We start from the raw sequence: 21,746 nt of genomic DNA, 5'->3' as shown, positions 1-21,746 counted from the left end.
CTCATGTTGCTCATGTAACGGACCTATCCAGACTCTCTGATGCCCAATCTTTGTTCTGATGTGTCCTCGCCTTTACATGACCGGCTAAATCAATCTCTGGTTCACCCCAAACAAAGATAAAACCTTACAGTAATTTACAGTAATTTAAAGTATGTGATCATGTCAGTGCAATTTAGACAAGTCCAATGGATTCATAGACCCAGAAAACATGGGGTTAGATACCAAGATTACTTGACAACGTCAAATATTGAAGGAACTAGGCTAATTTAAGGGTTTTCATACACATCTTCGACGCCATCTTGAAAATGACACTGTGCTGCCCTTCAGGCATTTCATTTAAATTGTGATGCTTTTCGTTTGTAAATTTCAGTTCTTCCAGACTTTTATTTTGACATTTGTATTGTTTGAGCTGTATAGGAAGTAGGCGGGAAAATGTCTAGATTTACGTTCTGAATTCGCATGTAAAAATGGGTGGGTGGGTTAAGGAGGTAAAAACACTGAAGAGGTAGATATTTGTCTCTTTGCTTCATGTGATTTTTAGTCGCATTGCAGCATTGACTTTGGGAACAGTAATGTCGGTATATCTGAAAAATTGTTATGAAATTTGACGTCCGGAGGATGAATCCCACTGACTTTCATCCTAACCCTTTACATTTAAGCAAACTGTCTCACAAACTGTTGGATGCTCTGACCACTGATCTGATCTTAACTCAGCATCAAAATGCTCATTAGCCACTCATCCATGCACTCACACACACACACACACACACACACACACACACACACACACACACACACACACACACACACACACACACACTCTGTTCAGAGATTGGCCGGTAGCTAATGAGATAACAGATAATCCTCAGAGCTAAAAGGTTAGAGTAGGCCCTCTCTGTTTTACACACACAAACACACATTATGTGCACAATGCGTTCACAAGGAGAAACCCTCAATTTCACGCTGATGCCAACTTCACATGAGGTCCAGTTATGAGGGAAGAGACAGAGAAGAAGACCAAGCTGAAGATAGTGTGTGTTTAACGCTCGGAGGTTAACCCTGCTTTAGGAGGTGAGGGAGGAAGAGGTGGAGGAAGGAGAGACGCCATTTAGCACAAGCTGCTCTGTGCCAGCAAAGAGGGCAAAACAGGACACGAGGCGTAAATTTAAAAGGTAAGATGTTATTTTTCGACTTTTACATGATGTATGTGTGTCACATCAGTGGATTAACTGGTAGCTCCATTTGACATTTTGGTTGTTAGTTTGAACATAAATATGGATTAATATGTTTTTACGCCACTATCAAGCAGAGGAGCATTGGTTTTAAATAAGCAATCGACTGAATGACTGATATAATTGTCCCTTTAAAAGCATAATACAGGTGAATAAAATAAGGCGATAGAAGCTGTCGGGAGATGTAATTTCTTATAATCGCTATAATTCATTCCTACCGTTGCTGACTTTCTTTGTCTTATGTCAACTGAAGGCCAAAAGATCTCTTAAACTGCCTCAATCAATCTCCATTTTGTCTCAATAGTCAATTAATCTGGATTGTGTAATCCCATTAGGCTAATCTGGGAGTGCCTGCAAATGTGTGGGCGTCTGTGCCGATGTACGTGGGGATCTATTTCAGCGAGGACCAATTTGTGTTTTCAGGTCAAATGCCTATTTGAGGGTTCAGACTTGGTTTTAGGGTCCAGGTTGTAATTAGGTTTCAGATCAGGGTGGGGGTTGGGCATTTAGTGGTGATGGTTAAGGGTAGGGAACACATGTCACCGAGTGTCCTCACAAAGCTAGAAGTACAGAGATGTGTGTGTCTGTGTGTGTTGATGTTTGTGTTCATAATTTGTTTTTGCTCAAGCGGTTGAAAAAATAAATGATTGAAGGATGAGAAAAAGGAATTAAACACTCTTTTTTCTTCACAGTGCTGGTGCTGTTACCATGGCGAGGCCCGGGCGCCCCATAGCTGAGAGCTACCAGCCAGTCTGTTGCTCAGTCAGCCAGTCGGCCTCTTACTCCAGTGAATCTAGGCTCATGGAGGCGGAGGACAGCGATGATCGGGCGCCCATTTTCTCCCTCTCAAAGAGCTCCATGGATGTGGTCATGGCAACGGGGCCGTCGCACAAGCAGGACCTGGCCTGGACCCGCATGAACCTGAGACGCAGTTCCAGCACCAACACGCATGCTGAGCGCAACTCGGTGACGCTGCAGCAGCTGCACCCTCACATGTGGCAGCACATCAACTCCGCAGATGGCCACCAGTTGTCCCTCGCGACTGACCAACACACGGACGTGCACAGCCCTCCCGCCCTCAGCGAGCGCTGGATCGCCAACATGCATCGCTGGAGCGAGTGCAGCGGCAGCACACACAGCCGCAGCAGCACTCCGGACACGATCGTGTGGAAAGGTGGGACCTCGTGCCCCTCGAGTCTCATCCAGGAAACCCCTTCCTCCCCCATGTCCAAACCAACCTCTTGGTCAACCACACCCTCTCCCTTAAACTCCCCCCTGCAGACGCCAACTTTAACATCAGAAGGTCCTTCAATTCCTTCTTCTTCTTCTTCTTCTTCTTCTTCTTCTTCTATGCCAACACAAAGCACACATCAGCAGGATGACTTCCTTGCATCCTCGCCCTCACCCTCAACGCTGCCTTCGCCCCTGCAGGGTCGCACCTCCTCACCCTTGCCGTGCGATTCCCCTGATATCCTCCGCCTCAAAAGCACAGAGGATGAGGGCTTCCTGGAGAATAACTCCCTTTCTTTTACACTCCCAACCCCAAACCCTGTTAGCCTAGCCGAAGCAGGTGCGTCATCTAATGCCGAATGCCTCATTGACAATGTGGTAGAAACGCTGCACAGTCCTGGAGGCACAGAGGTATCCGAGGGTGGAGGAGTGAGAGGACCAGCGCAAACGTTAAGCTACCCGACAACCAACTCTCCCACAGATGGACAGGAATCAGGAAGAATTTTCCACCTTGCGTTGCCGTGGCAGCTGGGGCAAAGCTGTTCAACTGAGCGAGATTGGAGGTCACCCCTGGTCTCTTCTTTGAGTGACTCCCTATTGGGCTACTGCTGCAGGTGCAACTTGAACACCCGAGGCACCTTAAAGGCTCAGGTGTTCAGGGAGGAAGGTACAATGACTTCACAGCCGGAGCTGGTGGATGCAGCGGTGCAGACGATCTCTCCCATCAGCTCCTCATGGGGCCTCAGAAAGAACACATCCAATTCCAACATGGGGTCCCACTCCTTCCTGGGCTCGCCGCCTGGATCGAGGCTGAACCTGAAGTCCTCAGTCGGCTCCAACTCCAATCTGGTGTCCCCGTCCTCCAGCATGTTCCCGGCGAGCAGCAGCGAGGAGGCAAGGCAAGGGGAGGACCCGACATGGGATGTTAACTCTGCCTCCTCGCAAGATCTGGAGAGGAGGCGATCGTGTCTGAAGATGAAGATCCTCCAAGAAGAGGAGAGGGACTCGATGGGGAGGAGGAGCAGCATGAAGCAGGTGCAATGGGACGAGGACGGGATGACGTGGGATGTCCATGGAGCGACGCTGGACCCGGAGGTGCTGAGCTCAGCCATAAGGAAACATCTGGAGCTCCAGAACAGCCCCCGACCTCTGAAACGTACCTCGAAGAAGAAGGCACCAAAGCCTCCCCTCATATCCAACGTGGTGAAGGCCACTGCCCCACGACTCCATCCTCCTGTCATGGTTAATACCTTGACTTGTACAGCGGAAGTTGAGAGCGAGGGGACACCGGAGGAGAACAGAGGGAGGCAAGAGGTGAAGGAGGAAGGAGGAGGAGAAGGTAAAACGGAGGAAACAGTACAAGCTTCTCGTAGAATAAGCACAGCCAACGCAAAGGAAGATGATGAGGCAAACGGAGAGGAAGGCCATCCTAAATCCCCCTCAAGTGGGAGCGGACACAGCCGCAAGAAGAGTGTGATCAGGTCACTGAGGAGGCCGGGGTGGTGTGGAGGCTCCAGCAAGGCAGATGACTGATCCCGGAGACTTATTGTATTGATTATTCACAGCTGATCACGTCAAGAATTTGCACAACAAACTCATTGGCATTCAGGAGCAGTTCTCACTTTCATGTGGCTTCAACTAGCCATTGTTTAGACCTTCTTTCTGTTATTTGGTATAAAAAAGGTGGAGATCAAATCTTAGAAACATTGTTCTTCCTCTCATTAGGATCCACTGTTTAGAAAGGGCATAATTTCCATATAGGCTGCCCTCACTTATTGATTGAGTTGATTTTTAGGTCTGTATGAAGCCTCAAAGAAAAACAGTTTTTTGTTTGTTTTCTAAACAACAGCCGGAACAACTGAAGTCACATGTGTAAAAGTCTAGTCTGCACAGCAGCAGTTCATGTGGACCAAAATCTAGCTTCTTTTTCATTGCTTGAACACAGTTTTCAAAACTATACACTTCTCCCATGTCTTTAACCACAACCTGAACAACACTGGATTTACAGCACTTTTCAAATGTTAATTCAACGCTGTCTAAACTGTAAACCATCCATCCATCGTCTACCGCTTATCCTGCTCAGGGCTCAGGGGGCTGGAGCCGATCCCAGCTATCATTGGGCGTAGGCAGGGGCGTAGACAATGGACTGAACAGGTTGCCAGTCCATCACAGGGGTGACATGTATAGACAGACAGGTAAACAGTCTATCACAGGACTGACATGTAGAGACAGACAGGCCATCCTGCATGTCTTTGGACTGTGGGAGGAAGCCGGAGAACCCAGAGAGAACATGCAAACTCCACACAGAAGGAACCGGGAATCAAACCCGGGACCCTCTCGTTGTGAATATAAAATATAATATATATATATATATATATATATATATATATATACACTCCCCTTAAAAACTGGCATGTTACAAAATAAACATTTTCACATGAAAGAATTTCACTCTTTTCTTTAAAGAAAATATTGATTTGTGTGAAGTGACTCAAATTATTATTATTATTATTGAAACTGTAAAACTTGTGTATTAGTACTTGTGTAGTGTTTTTCCTGTCAGTGTGTTCTGAGTGACAGTTGTCTCCATGACAATTGTTCAAAGTGTTTCTGTACTGAGCCGGTTTTGCAGGTGATGCAAACTGTTTAGCTGAGGTAACTGATGCAGACTGTGAGTTTTGCACATAGCTGCAGTTGTGCTCATTGTTGTTTAGCAATCCTAAAAAACTGTAATACCTGCAGACACTATTCATGACTCAAAATGTTCACCTCCTCTGCATCTTTTTAGCATTAAACAATTATTATCATTATTAAGACACAAACTCGGTGACTGTGTGAAATCTTATAGGGGCCATATTATGAAAAACAGGTTTTCTCTGGTCTCTACACCTATAAACTGGTCCTCCCTGAGCCTGTCAATTCCCAGGATGAGGAAAACAAGCAATTCCTGCATGGTCTCTGCAGCCCACCCTCCGGTAAAACGGTGCTCCTACAGGCTGTTCAGATTCAGTTCCTTTCGTTACGTAACGAAAGGAGTCATTTGCATAAGCCGAACTCCTCTGCAGGATGATAGGAGATCCAAAAGGGGGGCGTTTCGCAACACAGCGCAGAGAGCAGACAGCGCGGACGGACCCACGGGGAGCGCTGACAGAGAGCACGGACGGACCAACAGCAGGACCGAAAGCGCAGACCGACAGCGGCACGGACCGGCACAGACCGGCATGGACCGACAGCGCGCACGGAGAGTGGCCCGACTTACCGGTCATGGCGCTGGGTGATCTGGCTGGTGCTCCATGAATAAATCCCATTGCGAGTGAAGCTGGAGAGGAACCTCCCTCTGTCTCACGCACTCTGGTGCGTCTTCACTGCTGCCTCCTGTCGGACGGAAAAAGGAAAAAACAAAGATTGCGACGGTGCCTGTGATAAAACGAGAGTCAACATCGGACCCACGTTTCAAATGTGGCGTGATCAAAGGGATTTCAAAGGGCACGAAGTCGAGGGGAAGGAGCTCGGTGGTCGTGGGGGAGGAGCGTGAGAGTTGTAAACATTCAAAATCTGACAGAGTGCCCTCGATCCTCCGGACTTGCCGACTAGGACTTTAATAGTCGTATAATATGACTGCCCCGTCATAAGAGCACTACTAGATCTGACTGATTAAATGAATGTGTTAAGTGCACTGATACTTCAGTGGTAGAATTCTGAATCTGCCCAATAAAGATCAACAACCAGGATCAGCTTTTTCTCCGAGGTTTATTCGACAAAGTATTTTCATCCACAGAGGAAAATAATGTTCGCCCCTGCCTTCTGATGCAAAGGTTCAGAGTCAGCAGAAACGACCCTGAGTCTAACAGCAATCTCCCTTTTAAGGAGGAGGAATCATACTGTAGACAAAAGACGGTTCATGTCCTATCTAACAAAGACAAGATGTACAGAACACAGATGTCATAATGTCCTCTGAAATTATCTTATGTCATGTGGCACTCATGCTTGTATCACCTACAAACAGGCATTCATTTTAGTCATAGCATAACAGTTGAGAAGAGGAGATGCGGATCAACGTCTGACCTGACAAAGATTCTGATTATAAATTACAAACATCCAAAATTCCCATTACAAAATGTTGCTGTTTTCATGACAAAAGTTGAGGAACCCCCCCAGACTAAAAGATGTTGGATGACCCACCCCTCAACAATGAATATTAAGACAAACCCCCAATTTTCCTCGGTGGTCCATTCCATAAATACCGAACGGTCCCTTAGCTGACAATAAGTCAATACTTTCACTTAAAAAAAAGACCTGCATACTTAAGCCCCCACTTCTATTTATGCATTTGTTTGTATGTTGTTTCATTTTTAAGTTTCTTGAGTCTTTGCTCATCACAAATCTTTGACCCTCAGACGACTCATTGTATCGAGCGCAAGAAGAAGAGCTCAGCCAAGATCTATGAATCAATTTACTCTCAAGTATTTACATAGGCGGTGACTCAGCTCAATTATGTTGTGTGAGAGTAAACACCACACACACTAAATGCTCCCTCCCTCTCTTCCCACACTCGCTCAACTGATCCACTGTGGAGAAAACATACACAAATTTGAGTTGTACGTAAACTTGGTGAACCACGGTGGTGAGGTTTGACCATTCAGGCGTTGCTGTGCGGATGAGCGGGCACATTCTCTCTCATTGACCACATGGGGAAAAAAGCTAAACTCACTAGTGGCTTCCACTGCAGTTATTGTTGTCATATTTTCAGAGATGTGTTCTGGAGCAGGCCTCAAGTTCTCTGTTGCTTTTCATTTATTGATTATTATGGTCTCTTAGAAAGGCTCAATGCAATCAGATTACATTCATGTATTTTCCTCTGCCCTGCCTGTGTTTAGTGTCATTTGCCCAGGCTAAGGTCAAATCAGTGTTCAAATATATTTCTTCTGTAGTGAGTACCGTAGTTCCACTCACAACTGCAATTATGCTACCAAACAGTGATAAATGCATGTTTCTTTGTTATTGGTATGAATCAACTACACCCCGAAGGAATCCCTTAAATGTGTTTTTAAAATTAGTATTGAATGCCAGGACATTGTACAGTTGAGAAACAATGCCAGGGTTGTGTACAAAATCACTCACTACTCACTATATAGTCCACCATAAAGTGAGTTTAAAGTCCATTATATAGTGAGTTTGCCATGTTGTGGTGCTGTACAAATGTAGAGTGAAAATTATTGGACTCCCACAGTTTGCACTCCGTGGCTCACGTTGTCTTGGAAAGGGAGGAGTCATTGGAGGGATATTAAGTCAGTTGCAATCTGCAAAAACACCGCTAGATGCCACCAAATCCTACACACCTTCCCCTTAAAATTACACATAAAACTCACTGTGGCGCTCGAGCTTCATTAGGATTCATCCTCCAGGGATCATGAATGTATGCGCAACAATTTGCGCCAATCCATCGATTGGTCTGGAAAGTGGTGGAGGACCATGGCCAATCTATAGAGCCATGCTAGCTAGCTTTATTTTCTATATTGCAATTCCTTGTTATTTATCAACCAACATCTAAGCTGATGACAATGTATTTGACATAAGTCTTTCCTCTCTCAGTTGACCCGTTTATACTAGACAAGTATAAATATCCATACAAGCCGCCTTCAAGCAGGTAAACACGCCGGCATCAACACCGTTTTTACAAAGTCATGTTATACGCAGGATGAACTATTGTGGAGGCTTGGGATATCAGACATAAATGTCACGTTCAGGTCACTATGTCACCGGTGCATGTCACATGACATGACGTGATGTTTGTGTACAGTGCAGTATTGCCTTTGTGCTGCATGCATGTTGGTGTACTTTGAGCAGTCTGTATGTATGTGAAAAATGCTGATGGGACTCCACAAAATCCCCTTTTTCTCAGCGGCAGTGGAAAACTCACAGCTACAGGAGAAAAATCCAGCGTTCAGCCTTTGTTGTGACACAGCTCATTGTCCCCGCTGTTATGTGTGGGTGCGTGTGTGTGTGCTCTGCATGTGTACCTGTGTATGTACATCTGCATGCGCTTGCTGCCTGGTATAAATAGCGCGGGACGTGTGCCGGCCAGTGATTCTGTGATAGACCATGGCAGTACCCGGACCTCCTCTCCTCTTCCTTCTGTCGCTACTTCTGCCGCTGCTATTGAGCAAGGCATTTCTGCCTGCAGCTGCATACACACTCACTCCCGGACGACAGCCACAGCACAAACTCCTCCACCTGGGTGAGGGCAAACATAAACACACACCTCCGATGCTCCTGTTAAAACACACATGTCGAAACACGTTTTATCTGAATGTCTGCTCATTGTGTTTTGGGGGCTTTTCCATTGTTCTTTTCTCCTCTTAGACTGGCCGAGGGATTGTGGTATGGCTCACTTCAAGCCCAACATGGCTGAGAGGATTGTGTCTGGGAATGAGGCCAGGCCTCACTCCTGGCCCTGGCAAGTGTCTCTGCAGGTAAATTGTATTGATGTGGTTCCGTATTGGGTCTTTGTTTGCATGGAAATGTTACATACAAAACTCCAGCAAAGTTACCACCAGCCAAGTTCTTATCCCTTCTAGGGCTGCACAGGAAAAAGTCAATGTTGAATTATGTTTTGGGTTAGTTATTTTGTGTATTAAGAGTCTAAATAAAGTTAAAAAGAAATGCCCATGGTCAAGGTGAAGCCTTAAAATGACTTGTTGCATCTGAATAACATTAATTTAAATGAATGTAAAACAAAGAAAATCTGATTATTTCTTATAGAAGAAAAAGAAAACAGTATGGCAAATCACCAGTTAATTTTCTGTCAATTGCTTATGGATTAATTGCCTTATACTATGACTACATTTTAGGTCAAGTAATAAATCAATTACCCATTTTTATCATTGAGTGCATTTACATTAGTAGCTCCAGTATCAGTTTTGGTCATATTCCAAATATCATGTGCAAATGATGAACATGAAAAACCTGGTTACTGAGATTACTAAATACATTATGTTAGTATGCAGGTTTCTGATCATCTGTTGTGTTGCAATTATGTCCCAATGTCTCACCATCTCAGCGACAATGTTCTGTACCACCAACAACAAAAATAGCTTCTTAGTTTTTTTAATTCTTAGTTTAGTTAATTTGGTCGCATACCACACTGGTGTGGGAATAACTGTGAAAGAACATTCCTCGACAGATGATCTATTAAAAGCACATGCATTCATGCATTAAAGTTAGTCATACATTATAGTATGTTAGGTTTATGATGTGTTCCCTTGTTAAAAAGGGCTTCCAAATAATATCCCATCACTGAGGAGGCTGTCTGGTTGTTTCACGTAGGTCCGTCCCAGGGGAAGTAAACATTACATCCATGTCTGTGGAGGAACTCTCATCCATAAAAACTGGGTCCTAACTGCTGCTCATTGCTTCCAAAAGTAAGAAACCATTAACACAGCAGCATTTAGTTATAGTTTCAATACATACAACACAAGGACAACCACAAGGGCCTTGCTTCAACTATATTTTTGGCCTCTCAGAGGTAAAGCGGAGGATGCTGGAAGCTGGAGGATCGTCCTGGGGAAGCACCAGCTTAAGCGCTCAGAAACGGCAGAGAGGATTTTCCCCGTGAAGAGAATCTACCGGCACGAGAACTTCCGTTACCCGGCTCACAGCGAGCTGGATTACGATATCGCCCTGGTGAAGGCGGCCACAGACATCGTCCCTTCGAACTTCATCCGCTACGCCTGCCTGCCGCGCAAGCAGACCAGCCTCAATCCGGGACACTACTGCTGGGTCACAGGCTGGGGGGACACCCGGGGTGAGTGGAGGAGCGGGGATGTAACAGGAAGTGGGGAAAAGCCCGGGGACAGATCATTGGGCGGGGCCCACTGATCAAAGTTTGTCAGCCTACAGGTAAAGTCAGGGAATCAATAGGATTCATCCTCTGGGGAATGTGAATGTGTGTACACAAGTGTAGCTAGTTATGAAGCTCACATACACGGACGTAATTTGGTGGGGGACACAGGGGACATGTCCCCTGCACTTTTTCAAAAGGCCGTTTTGGTCCCATGCACTTTTTACCGTCTAAAAACAATGTTACGCTATAGTAAACAGAGACGCATCAAGCACTAGGACCAAGCGGAAAACGGCCACTCAAGCTGACGCCTGTTTCCCTTAGTTTAGACCGCCCACAAGCTCCTCAATTGGCTCTTCCTTTTTTCTGTGTGATTGGCCGTCCCCGCTGTCACTCCATCTTGCTTGCACACCGACCGGTCTGCTCGTCTATGGTCAGGGGCCCATTCCAGAAAGCAGGTTCAACAAACTCTGAACCTAACCCTGAACTCTGAGTCAACCAGCTCTAAGATGGGCAACTCTGAGTTTTCGGTTCCAGAACGGCAGTTCTGAGTTAGTTCAATCAACTCTGACATGTATGACAATTCTGAGTTACACGCGTGCCTGCCGACTCTACAAAGCCATCATCAATGGAGCTCCAATACTACGATTCACCATGGCAACCGGGAGAGCGTTATTCGATATTACTGAGTGTTTATGTAGAAAACGAGCTCATCCGAAAGCGGAGCAACGTAACTGCAGCAAAGTAGAGACAGTTGTCTTGGCGGACATTTACGGCCCAACTTGAAACAGTCGATTAGTGTACAGGTGATAATTATTTGTATTCAGCCATGCAGAGTGGCACTGTGGTGTAATGGTTAGCAACGCTGCCTGGTGACAGGGGTTCGACTCCCGTAGATCTCAAAGTAGCACAATGAACAAATAAGAATTTTTATTTAGGTGTAATCCCCCAGGCACAAAAAGAAACTGGCTTCAGCTGAAAAGTAACCATACAAATATTGCACAAATACGTAGACTAAGGCATATCATTTTAATCATATTTCACATATTAAACAGTAAATATAAGCAGCTATTTCAATAAAGAAATGTCCTTTTTCAGAAAACTCCCGTTCGCAAAAAAATCTTAAGAGCTCTGCAAAGAATCTGCATTATGTCCGCGATATGAAATGTCGAAAATGTCGGAGAATATTGTTTAGATATGTGATTGGTAGGAAAAACGTTTATTTCCGTATCGATTAGGTTGACGAGGAAAGGACGGCACATTTTTTTAAGAGTTGGTTCAGATTCCAGAAAAAGGCAGAGACATGTAGGGAGAAATTCAGGGTATGTTGAAGCAAACCTGCCAGCGAGCAGGTTAGGTTCACAGAGTCAGTTACTATGGTAACTGACCTAAAGGTTGAGTTACCTCTCTTTCTGGAATGGAAAACAGAGTTTCAGGAAAACCTACTTTCTGGAACTGGCCCCAGGAGTCCTACACGAGTCTGCTATTGTAAACTGCCTGGTTAACGTTGTCGTGTGTTACGCCGTTCACGGGATATGAAGCCAGACCAGAACTGTGAATGTCGAATCATCGAGAAAATGGCAGAAAAGACCAGAGCAAAAATGATTGATGGAACTGTACGAGGAGTACAAACCCATCATAACCATAAAAGGGAATACTGTAGTGATAAATAAAAATCGCGAGGCTGAGCCGAGCGATTAAGTGCGTAAGTACCGTTAAGAATAACATGTTCTAATATAATACTGACAAACATTTCACGAACGTGAGGATAGTGTAGAGGTAGCGTGCCGGCTTTCCAGGCGACGGTTCGACTCCCGACTACGGAAGTTTGAGAAATTTCGTTCTTTAGCCGGAAATCACTCACTCTCTCTTTCTCTCTTTTTTTAAATAGGCCTAGTAAATACATTGACCAACTCATTTATCTCAACAATTCAATGAACACATTCAATGAACCTATTAATGAACTCACCTGAAAGGAATTTATGTGGCTGAAAATTGCATGCAGCAATGCCTTTGTCATTGGGATCTATAACATGCTATTAATAATAACATCTTTATGCCTATCATGTTTTTGCAAGTTATATTTGGGTTCTGTGGAAATTGTATGACATATTTATCATAGTTAAAGTAAAATGTTGGTCTAATTCTCTGATCTAAAGACAATTATACAAGCAAAAAAAAAAAAGAAAAACCACATAAGACATCCTTGCTGGGATGTGAACCCGGGTTGCCCGCATCTGAGGGCAGGTGCATCACCACTCACCCAAGTGGGGAATGAACAACACGTGAAATACATATGTATTTAGATAATAATATGGCCAGTCGGGGGCTGCACGGTGGTGTAGTGGGTAGCACTCTCGCCTCACAGCAAGAGGGTCCTGGGTTCGATTCCCGGGTCGGCCCGGGTTCCTTCTGTGTGGAGTTTGCATGTTCTCCCCGTGTAAGCGTGGGTTCTCTCCGGGTTCTCCGGCTTCCTCCCACAGTCCAAAGACATGCAGGATGGGGATAGGTTAATTGGTGACTCTAAATTGCCCGTAGGTGTGAATGTGAGTGTGAATGGTTGTTTGTCTCTACATGTTGGCCCTGTGATAGACTGGCGTCCTGTCCAGGGTGTACCCTGCCTTCGCCCAATGACAGCTGGGATCGGCTCCAGCCCCCCCGTGACCCTAAATACAGGATAAGCGGTAGAAAATGGATGGATGGATATGGCCAGTCGGTGTTCAGGAAATAAATGATTTATTCATATTTATTCATTTATTTTTAATTGCAAGCATGTATTCTTAGACACTTGCTGAAAATATAGTCTGTTTGTACTTCATATACGGTATGTAATTCTGGTAATTTTTGGTCTTTCACGTGACGAAATCACGAGGACTAGGCTTGGCGGAACCTTCTGCTGGTACAGTTGTTTCCGACAGACGGCCTTCTCTGAAACCCCCGCTAAAGTAAGCCTGATGGTTAGCCTGCCCCGGAGCAGGCTAGTTTGGTCGGATAAATTCCCATGGTTACTTAGCGGAGAGTGCCTCAAGTCACGTTGATGGAACGCAACTCTCGCTAAAGGTAGCGAGGTTTATCGAAATTAGCCCGGCTTTGCGCTTAGCGAGTTTGATGGAATACCCCTCGGCTGGTGGTGGTGGTGGTGGTGGTGGTTGTTGTTGTTTGTTTGTTTGTTTGTTTGTTTGTTGGTGTTGTTGTAGTAGTAGTAGTAGTAGTAGTAGATTAGAATTGGGTGATAATGTTTTGCTACATGCTTTACAACCAGTCAAACCAAAAAAGGGAACAGTAGACTTGAAAGGAGCAATAGAAAACTAGAAGTACTAGAAAACACAGTGAACTGTAAGAGTTAGAATTTTAAATATTAAAAATACTTGTGCTCCCCCCCACCTCTAAAATCAAAACTTCGTCCTTGCTCACATATAAACACACACACACACCTTTGTCAACTTGACATTGGAGAACAACGCTTTGATGATTGGCAGTTAATAAATAAGCCATAACAAAAATACCAAAGAAAATAATTATATTTTTCACATTCCTATTTTTTTCTTGAAGCAGAATAAGCATATCATTTTAATATTGCTTTGGACTAGTTCACCCAAAAGAGTGAAAGCGATAATGGTGATGGGTCTGGCTTTTCAAGGTCATACACATCACTTTGCACTCATTTTGTGTCAAACCTATATTTTTGATTATTTGCTCTCTCCTTGGGTGTGGATAAGTCACATTAAAACTTTAAGTTTAAATTTAAAGTGTTTCCTTAAATTTATTTCAGGTGGGAAGGAGAATGTGTCTCTGGCAGAGGCCCTGAATCAAGCTCGCCTGCCCATCATTGACTTCAAGACCTGCAGGCAGAAGAAATTCTGGGGAGATCGTGTCCGAGACTCCATGATCTGCGCCGGGTTCAGGGACACCGAGGGCCCGCCTGCTGCATGCCAGGTAGGATCGATATTTACAGTGTTGGAGGAAGAAGTGAGAATTCATTTTACCTTACGACCCGCCTCTCTCCTTTTTTCCTCCACCAGGGTGATTCTGGTGGGCCCCTGCTGTGCCAGCAGGGGCAGGACCGCTGGGAGGTGCACGGCGTGGTGAGCTTTGGCCCAATTGGCTGCACAGTGGAGAACAAACCCAGCGTTTTCACCCGCACCGCCGCCTACATTCCCTGGATCGAGGCAACGCGCATCAGGGACTTCTTCATGCACTAAGCTGGCATCTGACTCGCCGACAGCAAACATAAGCTCTGCTCCGTTCCATGTCAAGACGTCTACAGGCGACTACAAAATGTCTCCTACTACTCTGATTTTAAACAGCAGAAAGTTGTGGCAGAGCCCTGCATGGCATATGTTAATAAAACATAGTTAAAAACAATGTCTTTGTTAATATTTCCCATTTTTAATATCATTTTAATACATTGGGTTTGCTGGAGACACAAAACAGCTTTACAGTGATTAGTTATTGCAGAGTAAAACAGAAACCACTGGAGATACGCTTGAATAAATATGAGAGTAAAGCTGACCATTAGGCTCTCTTCCCTGTTTAGAGATTGTAGTTGAAAATATCTTTGCTCGTCTTCCAAGAGTCTTCCAGTCCAGAATCTGTGTGAATCCACTGCCATTCTTCTGGTACATGCAGGCACGCACGCCATCTTACAAATTGGCCCATTTAACACCAATATCATGGGTTGACTGATTTCACAACTAGCATCAAAGAAGACTAATAAGTCTCCCATAAACAAGCATATGACAAATACCACACCTCTATAAAACATCCTCACAATGTCTTCTCATTACTGATTGACAATGACAGGAATACCTCAGGACGATGAAGACAAATAGAGTGGGGTGTTATGGAACAGTCTGCATCTGGCTTCAGTGGAATTTAGTCTAATCTTCTTTTTCCAAACACGTCATTAAAGTCCCCAGGGTGCTCCTGGAAAGGAAGGTGACTCCAGGGGAAACCGGCCACACCTCCCTGGAAAGCACACTGCATTTGATCAGAGTCTAATTCCTCTTGACGCTGTGGTCAAAGGCTGTGTCCTGGAGAGATATTTGGCCCCTATGTAGAAGCAGATGAGTGTGGTAGAGGCTCAGTACAGTCTGGAGGAGGAGGAGGAGGAGGAGGAGGAGGAGCCGGTGATGTGGTCCCAGTTGTTGTAGAGAGCATAGGCACCAGACAGGGCTAAACCAGCCAGGCCTCCACGGGCTACCCCCTTTAGACCACCTGCAGAGGGAACAGAGTGATGTAGCGGTTTTAACAGGAAATAAACATGCATCAAATACCAGATAATTGAGGCAGTGTATGGTCTTTTATCGACTTTGGTGGAGAATTTGGTGCTTTCCAATTATTTCCTGCACATGTATTGCTCTTTGTATGTCACAACATGCCTACAGAGTATTAACATACAATACATATACGAAAGTTTTTGATAATTTGTTTATTGGCATTTATTAAGCAAACAAACAAAGGCAATTTCCAGCTTCTCAAATGAGAGGTTTTACTGGTTTTCTGTCAATAAATTTGTCATTTTAAGATTTAACTTGTGGCTCGCTATGGTTTGTATGTAATATATAACACCCAGCATAATAAATAAATCATTCATTGCAGCCTAGTAACATTCTACATGTTCCATGCTGTTAGTAGGGTTATGGTCAGTAACATTAAACTCAATCACTTTGAGAAAACCACAATATGTCAACAGGAGGGTTTTAAACCAAGAGACAAATGCTACAATTAAGTGATCTTCACATCTACAAGTACTGTTGGGTTGAAGTCAATAACACTAAACATTAATGGCAGATATACAAGCAGAAAAGAGACACTTACTGCCCGATTTAAAGAGTATCCCGGTTAGTGTCCCAGCCGCCACTGTGTTGATGTCATCTTCTGCTCCTCTGGCCTTCTCTATCGCCACACCAAAAACACTATACAACAAGGCTGCAACACAGAAAAATGCACATTTTAAAATGCACCGCACTTTATTGTCATACACAAGAACCAGTCCAGTCATTCAAAAGGAGGAAAACTTGAACACCCAAGATGAACACAAAATCCACAAAAGCAAGCTAATATTATACATTTAAATAGGTAATGTTTTCTTACATGCTGCAATATGCAGGGGACTGTTCTCTCACCTTGCCTCTTTACACTGTACACCTACGACTTTCAGTACAACTCTGAGACCTGCAGAAATTCTCAGATGACATGGCTGTTGTTGGGTGTATCAGAGGTGGAGAGGAGACTTAGTACAGAGGACTTATGGATCACTATGTGGAATGGTGTGGGGTAAAACTACCTCATGCTTAATGTGACCAAGCCTAGGGAGATGGTAGTGGATCTCAGGAGGAACAGGACACTCCTAAAGAATATCACCATCCAGGGTGAGGAGTTGCAGGTGGTGGACGCCTACAAGTATCTTGGAGTTCCTCTGGACAATAAACTGGACTGGAAGTGCAACACAGAGGCTGTATACAGGAAAGCAGACCATACTTCTTGTGGAAGCTGAAGTCCTTTAATGTATGCAACAAGATGCTGCACATGTTCTGCCAGTCTGTAGTGGCAAGTGCAATTTTCTTTGAGGCTGCTTGCTGGGGCAGCAGTATCAGAGCCAGGGATACTAAGAAGCTAAATGAGCTTTTTAGGAAGGCGGGCTCTGTGCTGGGGACTGCTCTGGAACCTCTGGAGCTGGCGGTCGAGAGGAAGATGCTGCTCACCAAATTGAACACAGCCCACCCACTACATAAACTACTGCAGAAACAGCAGAGCTCTTTCAGCTGGAGGCTCATCCAACTCCGCTCTGCAATATCTCTGTTCAATAAATCCCTGTTGGCCAGGGAGAGAAAACGTACTTTCTACTGTTGAGGCAGGAACACAAGCCTTGCACATAGGACTTATTTGCACTATATCTAATTGCACTGCAACTGGAGAGTTCTTATCTCCATTTAGGCAAGGCAGGCAAGGCAAATTTATTTGTATAGCACATTTAGCAAAATAAAGGCAAATGCATTACAGAAAGACAAGGAGAATAAAAACATATTTGCAATAATATAAAAAAAAACAGTGCAGACATTAAAAGATTTAGCAGAAAGCTATGGTGAACATAAAGGTTTTCAGTCCAGTTAGAGTTGGGGCAAGTCTTACATCTTCAGGAAGTTTATTCCAGCTATTTGTTGCAGAGTGACTAAATAATGCTCTCCCGTGATTTGAGTTTACTCTGGGAATCACAAACAGATTAGTCTCAGAAGATGTTAGTGGTCTAGAAGGCTTATGTAGTGGGAGCATATAAGTGATATACTTCGGCCCTAGACCATGTAGTGATTTATATGTGAGCAGGAGGGTTTTTAAATCAATTATCTGACATACAGGGAGCCAATGTAAGGATTTAAGAATTGGTGTAATGTGCTCACATTTTTTGGTCTTTGTAAGAACTCTAGCAGCAGCGTTCTGAACAAGCTGTAGCTGCCTGACAGTTTTTTAGGGAGGGCCTGCAAGGAGACCATTACAGTAGTCTAGCCTACTAGTAATAAAGGCATGTACAAGTTTTTCTAAGTCTTGAGCTGACATGAGCCCTCTAAGTCTTGCTACATTTTTGAGGTGATAGTAGGCCGATTATGTTACTGATTTGATGTGACAGAATCCATAATAACCACAAGATTTCTTGCTCTATTTGAGGCTTTCAGGGACAGAGAGTGAAGGTGTTGAATTACTTTAAACCTTTCTTTTTTAGCACCAAAAACAATTATCTCCGTTTTGTCCTCATTTAGTTGTAGGAAGTTTTGGCACATGTCTTTGACTTGCTCAATGCACTGGCACAGAAGATCTATGGGGCGATAGTCGTTTGGTGATAGCGCTATATAGATTTGGGTGTCATCGGCATAGCAATGGAGGTCAATGTTATTATTTTTCTTGATTTGTCCTAGTGGGAGCATGTAGAAGTTGAATTAAGTCAGCCCCAAGATTGAACCTTGCACTTTTCATGCCATTTTTAAAAACGTTTTATACAGTAGTACAGTAGGAAGTATTTGACTATATCTTTTGTGTATGTGTATCTGTAGGTGCGTTTCCATCAGCTGTTTAGATGCGCATCTAGATGTATCGCATCGGAAAATGATGATGGAAACGCCGTGATTCGCATTAAAATCCCCTGATTCGCACAAAATGAAATACGCTCGCTATGGCCGGGTTTTGGTTGATTCGAATGGGATGGAAACAGCTGTATGCGAATCAAGTGTGACGTAGCGCACTTTCACCCCGACTGCTTCCGGTGTTTGACGGATCTCTCGCTGGGCCAGGGCATTAATTAAGGCAGCTTGCTGTCTTCTCCACCTGACAGCCCCTCTAATTGCCAGGACCAACTGCGCCGCAAGATCGAGCACCACTTGAGCGAGTGTAATTAATGACTGAAGTCCTCTCTCCATTGTAAAACATCAAAACACCGGCAGGAAGACGACGGAATGTTTACAGGCTGGTTGCCATGCCAACCCGCGGAAAATCTCGCGTGACTTAGAAAACTCGCGCGAATTTGTAGTTTTCACCAAAGTCCGTTCTTTTGATGGAAACACACATGATTCGAATTTCTTTTAATGCGCATTTCCCAGTAATTCGAATCACTTTGGATGGAAACATGGCTTGTGTGTGTTCTTTTAAGCTACCTCATGTTTGTCTTGTGTAAAGTGCATCTGTTGTGATTAATGTCTAAATGTTTAACTGCTGCTGTAACACTGAAATTTCCTCTTGGGGATAAATAATGTAAGCTATCTACCCATCCATCCATCCATCCATCCATCCATCCATCCATCCATCCATGATTCTCATCCATGAGCTAAGTGAATATCCTTATTAATATGTTCTGACATGCGTTATAATATTCTTACCAACAGAGCCCAGAGAATTAGCCCATGAAGCACCCTGTCTGGTCACCATGTTGAGAATCCTAGGGAGAGAAAGCAAACATTTAGATAGGTAAAGTGATCCGGGTGTAACAATAGTAATAACTCTACTGGTAAACTGAACTATGTCTCCATACTCACTGCACGTTACGAGGTTTGGACCAACCCATGTCTCTAGTCTCCTTCAGGCTCACTCTGAGACCATTTACTGCTCCAAGTGCTGCACCTGTAGACAAAAAGAGTGAGGCATTAGAACTCTGATTCAGTGGGCGTCCCAGTTTACTTTATAGGTGTACACTCATGTTCACTACAAGTAAGTTGTATAAAATGTTGCGGGAGTTAAAAGACTCTTACCAGTCATACAGGACCCTCCAATGGTAAAGAAAGCCAGTTCAAACCTCCCCCTTGTTTTATTGGCACCTGTAGGTAGAATAAACTCATCTGTGTCCTGAAACACAAAGAAGAAAAACACATAAAAAAAAAAAAACATTTAACAACCAATACGGCTAAAATGCTACGTTAGCTGTAGCTACTGAAGCATACCTGGACCAGGTAACGAGGGTCGACATTGAGATAAGGGGACAGCGGACTCATTCCAGTTACTGAAATTACATCACAACAAAGATGTAAGCTCACTTTACACGGGCAACGTTACATATTGAGAACGTTGTATTTGAGTTTACAGAATACTTTAAAGGCCATGAATCTGGTACAGTACAATGTTACTGGTTTAAACTAACTAAAGCAATGTGCAAGCTTACAGGGAACGCCGGCGAGCTCTGTGTTGGAGTATTCAGGTGCACTTCCTCCAAAGAGGCTCCCGATACCTCCTTTCATTCCCCCCGATCCTTGTGAGTTGTTGTCCATGGTTGAGAATATTGGGTGAACACGGGTGCTGCTAGCCGAGCCGATCTGGGCAACGTTAACTAGCGCTAGCTTCGTCACAATAATCAAAATCAAAGACAAACAGATTGACAACGAGCTGCTGAATTCAACGACACCAACATACGATATCCTTTTGATGTGTATGTTGAAATCCTCCGTGAGTTTAACCGATGGAAACCGATGGAGTTTCCTTTACAGCCTACCGAGCAAGGCTTCTTGTGAAACCCTCTGACCTCCAGCAGCACGCTCTGCCGTAAAGCGACAACTGACGACGACATGTCCTTACGTCAGCAAACCCGACTATGAGGGGAGAAAATAGACAAAACTGTCATACACATGATTTTCATCTGATGATTTTAAGACCATAACCAATGTAAACGTGACAAATAAGGCAACGAAGCCGTTTTGATAATGTTTGTAAGTCCTACGACTTTACGACACCTCCATGGATCTGGGATCAGTTTACTTAACCTAAGGTTAAACGGTGTGACGCAGCCAGGACATTACAAGTGTACATTTGTACACAAAAACAAAATAATACAGCACAAAAGTAGCCTACTATCAGCAAAATGTATAATTTATCAAAAGCAAAAGTAGGCTGACTTATTTTGGAGAACGATCACCTTCAAAGTAGACTACATCACATTTGACTTTTATGGATTTATCAAGTGAAAAGCACCTTGCAAAAAAAGAACAATATTTGCCTCTGAAATTAATTAGAATAAAAGCCATTAAAATAAATCACGTGTTAAGTACTGCAAAGTTGTACTTAGTACTTGAGTAAATGTATCTAGTTGCACAGCAATTATATAATTTTCCACGAAGGGAGTTAGAGTCTGACATCATAACATTTAATGAATGTCAGTGGTATTTTAATTAGAACTTTTCAGTGGTCTTTAGTTTACATGAAAAAGGCCTGTATAGTGTTTCTTACAGATTGACTGTTCTTGTGCAGTAAGTTTTAATTATTCAGCAAATATTCCTGTATCTCCTTCATCACCAATCCATATATTGTATACAGTAAGGGATTACAACAGACTTGTTTACATTTGCTGACAACATTTCTGGGAGTGACAGCAAGAAACAAAATGTTCAGTGGTTTCAGTGTCTGCTTTTCAGAAGAAGAAACCAACTAGACACAACTCGGGGGGCATTAGCTCAGGAGGTAGAGCAGATGGCTAGCGACCGCAAGATTGCTGGCCCTCCTAGCTGAGTGCCTGGTGTCCCTGAGCAAGACACCTCACCCTAATTGCTCCTGACGAGCTGGCTGTCGCCCTGCGTGGTTGACTCCGCCGTCGGTGTGTGAATGTGTGTGTGAATGGGTGAATGTCAGTCATTGATGTAAAGCACTCTGGAGAAAAGCACTAAATAAATGAGGCCATTTACCATTTTACAACTGTTGAACTTGGTTTTCATGGATATAGATGCATTTCATGTATCAGTTTGAAATGGATTTCACATTTCACATTTTGTTATGTACTTTTTTTTTTGCTACTCAGTTTATTGTGCATCCTGTCACAAAACAATAGTGGAGTACCTCACAAGCAACACCGGGAGGCAGCAGAGAGCTAAGAGTAAAAACAGACCTGCTATAGAGGGGTCAAACCTGTTGGTTCTGATACTCTTCAGTCCACATTCTAATAAGGCCTGATTCAACTGACCGATTTAGTGCGATTT

General features: G+C 43.9%; 3 protein-coding genes across 3 annotated transcripts; 2 read left to right on the top strand and 1 right to left on the bottom strand.

Moving 5' to 3' along the window:
• The first annotated feature begins 998 nt into the window (after window positions 1–998).
• On the top strand, window positions 999–4,209 carry LOC311033361 (uncharacterized protein). The gene is made up of 2 exons (XM_084040705.1): window positions 999–1,172; window positions 1,925–4,209. The coding sequence occupies exon 2, from the start codon at window positions 1,941–1,943 to the stop codon at window positions 3,993–3,995; it is 2,055 nt and encodes a 684-aa protein (XP_083896831.1). The 5' UTR covers window positions 999–1,172; window positions 1,925–1,940; the 3' UTR covers window positions 3,996–4,209.
• A 4,121-nt stretch (window positions 4,210–8,330) lies between these two features.
• LOC311008444 (elastase-1) lies at window positions 8,331–14,626 on the top strand. The gene is made up of 6 exons (XM_084002137.1): window positions 8,331–8,700; window positions 8,826–8,935; window positions 9,789–9,883; window positions 9,986–10,266; window positions 14,075–14,238; window positions 14,325–14,626. Exons 1-6 carry the CDS (start codon window positions 8,565–8,567, stop codon window positions 14,502–14,504), a joined length of 966 nt encoding a protein of 321 aa, XP_083858263.1. The 5' UTR covers window positions 8,331–8,564; the 3' UTR covers window positions 14,505–14,626.
• Window positions 14,627–14,671: 45 nt separating this feature from the next.
• On the bottom strand, window positions 14,672–20,324 carry timm23a (translocase of inner mitochondrial membrane 23 homolog a (yeast)). Its single transcript, XM_084002138.1, has 7 exons — window positions 19,946–20,324; window positions 19,728–19,786; window positions 19,539–19,632; window positions 19,326–19,410; window positions 19,170–19,228; window positions 16,123–16,233; window positions 14,672–15,519 (listed from the first exon to the last, which is right to left on the bottom strand). The coding sequence occupies exons 1-7, from the start codon at window positions 20,049–20,051 to the stop codon at window positions 15,386–15,388; spliced, it is 648 nt and encodes a 215-aa protein (XP_083858264.1). The 5' UTR covers window positions 20,052–20,324; the 3' UTR covers window positions 14,672–15,385.
• Window positions 20,325–21,746: the final 1,422 nt, after the last annotated feature.

The sequence above is a fragment of the Eutrigla gurnardus genome (assembly GCF_963514095.1).
Source record: "Eutrigla gurnardus genome assembly, chromosome: 22".
Taxonomy (NCBI): domain Eukaryota; kingdom Metazoa; phylum Chordata; class Actinopteri; order Perciformes; family Triglidae; genus Eutrigla; species Eutrigla gurnardus.
Note: the sequence above shows the minus strand (reverse complement) of the source record. Positions and strands in the feature narration are given on the sequence as shown.

Coding starts and splice junctions, on each gene's coding strand:
- LOC311033361 (XM_084040705.1), top strand. CDS start 1,941: ATGGCGAGGCCCGGGCGCCCCATAGCTGAGAGCTACCAGCCAGTCTGT.
- LOC311008444 (XM_084002137.1), top strand. CDS start 8,565: ATGGCAGTACCCGGACCTCCTCTCCTCTTCCTTCTGTCGCTACTTCTG. Junction 9,884..9,985: donor GCTGCTCATTGCTTCCAAAA/GTAAGAAACCAT, acceptor TTGGCCTCTCAG/AGGTAAAGCGGAGGATGCTG. Junction 10,267..14,074: donor AGGCTGGGGGGACACCCGGG/GTGAGTGGAGGA, acceptor AATTTATTTCAG/GTGGGAAGGAGAATGTGTCT.
- timm23a (XM_084002138.1), bottom strand. CDS start 20,051: ATGGACAACAACTCACAAGGATCGGGGGGAATGAAAGGAGGTATCGGG. Junction 19,229..19,325: donor TCCAAACCTCGTAACGTGCA/GTGAGTATGGAG, acceptor TTCTCTCCCTAG/GATTCTCAACATGGTGACCA. Junction 16,234..19,169: donor TAATTCTCTGGGCTCTGTTG/GTAAGAATATTA, acceptor TCTGTGTTGCAG/CCTTGTTGTATAGTGTTTTT.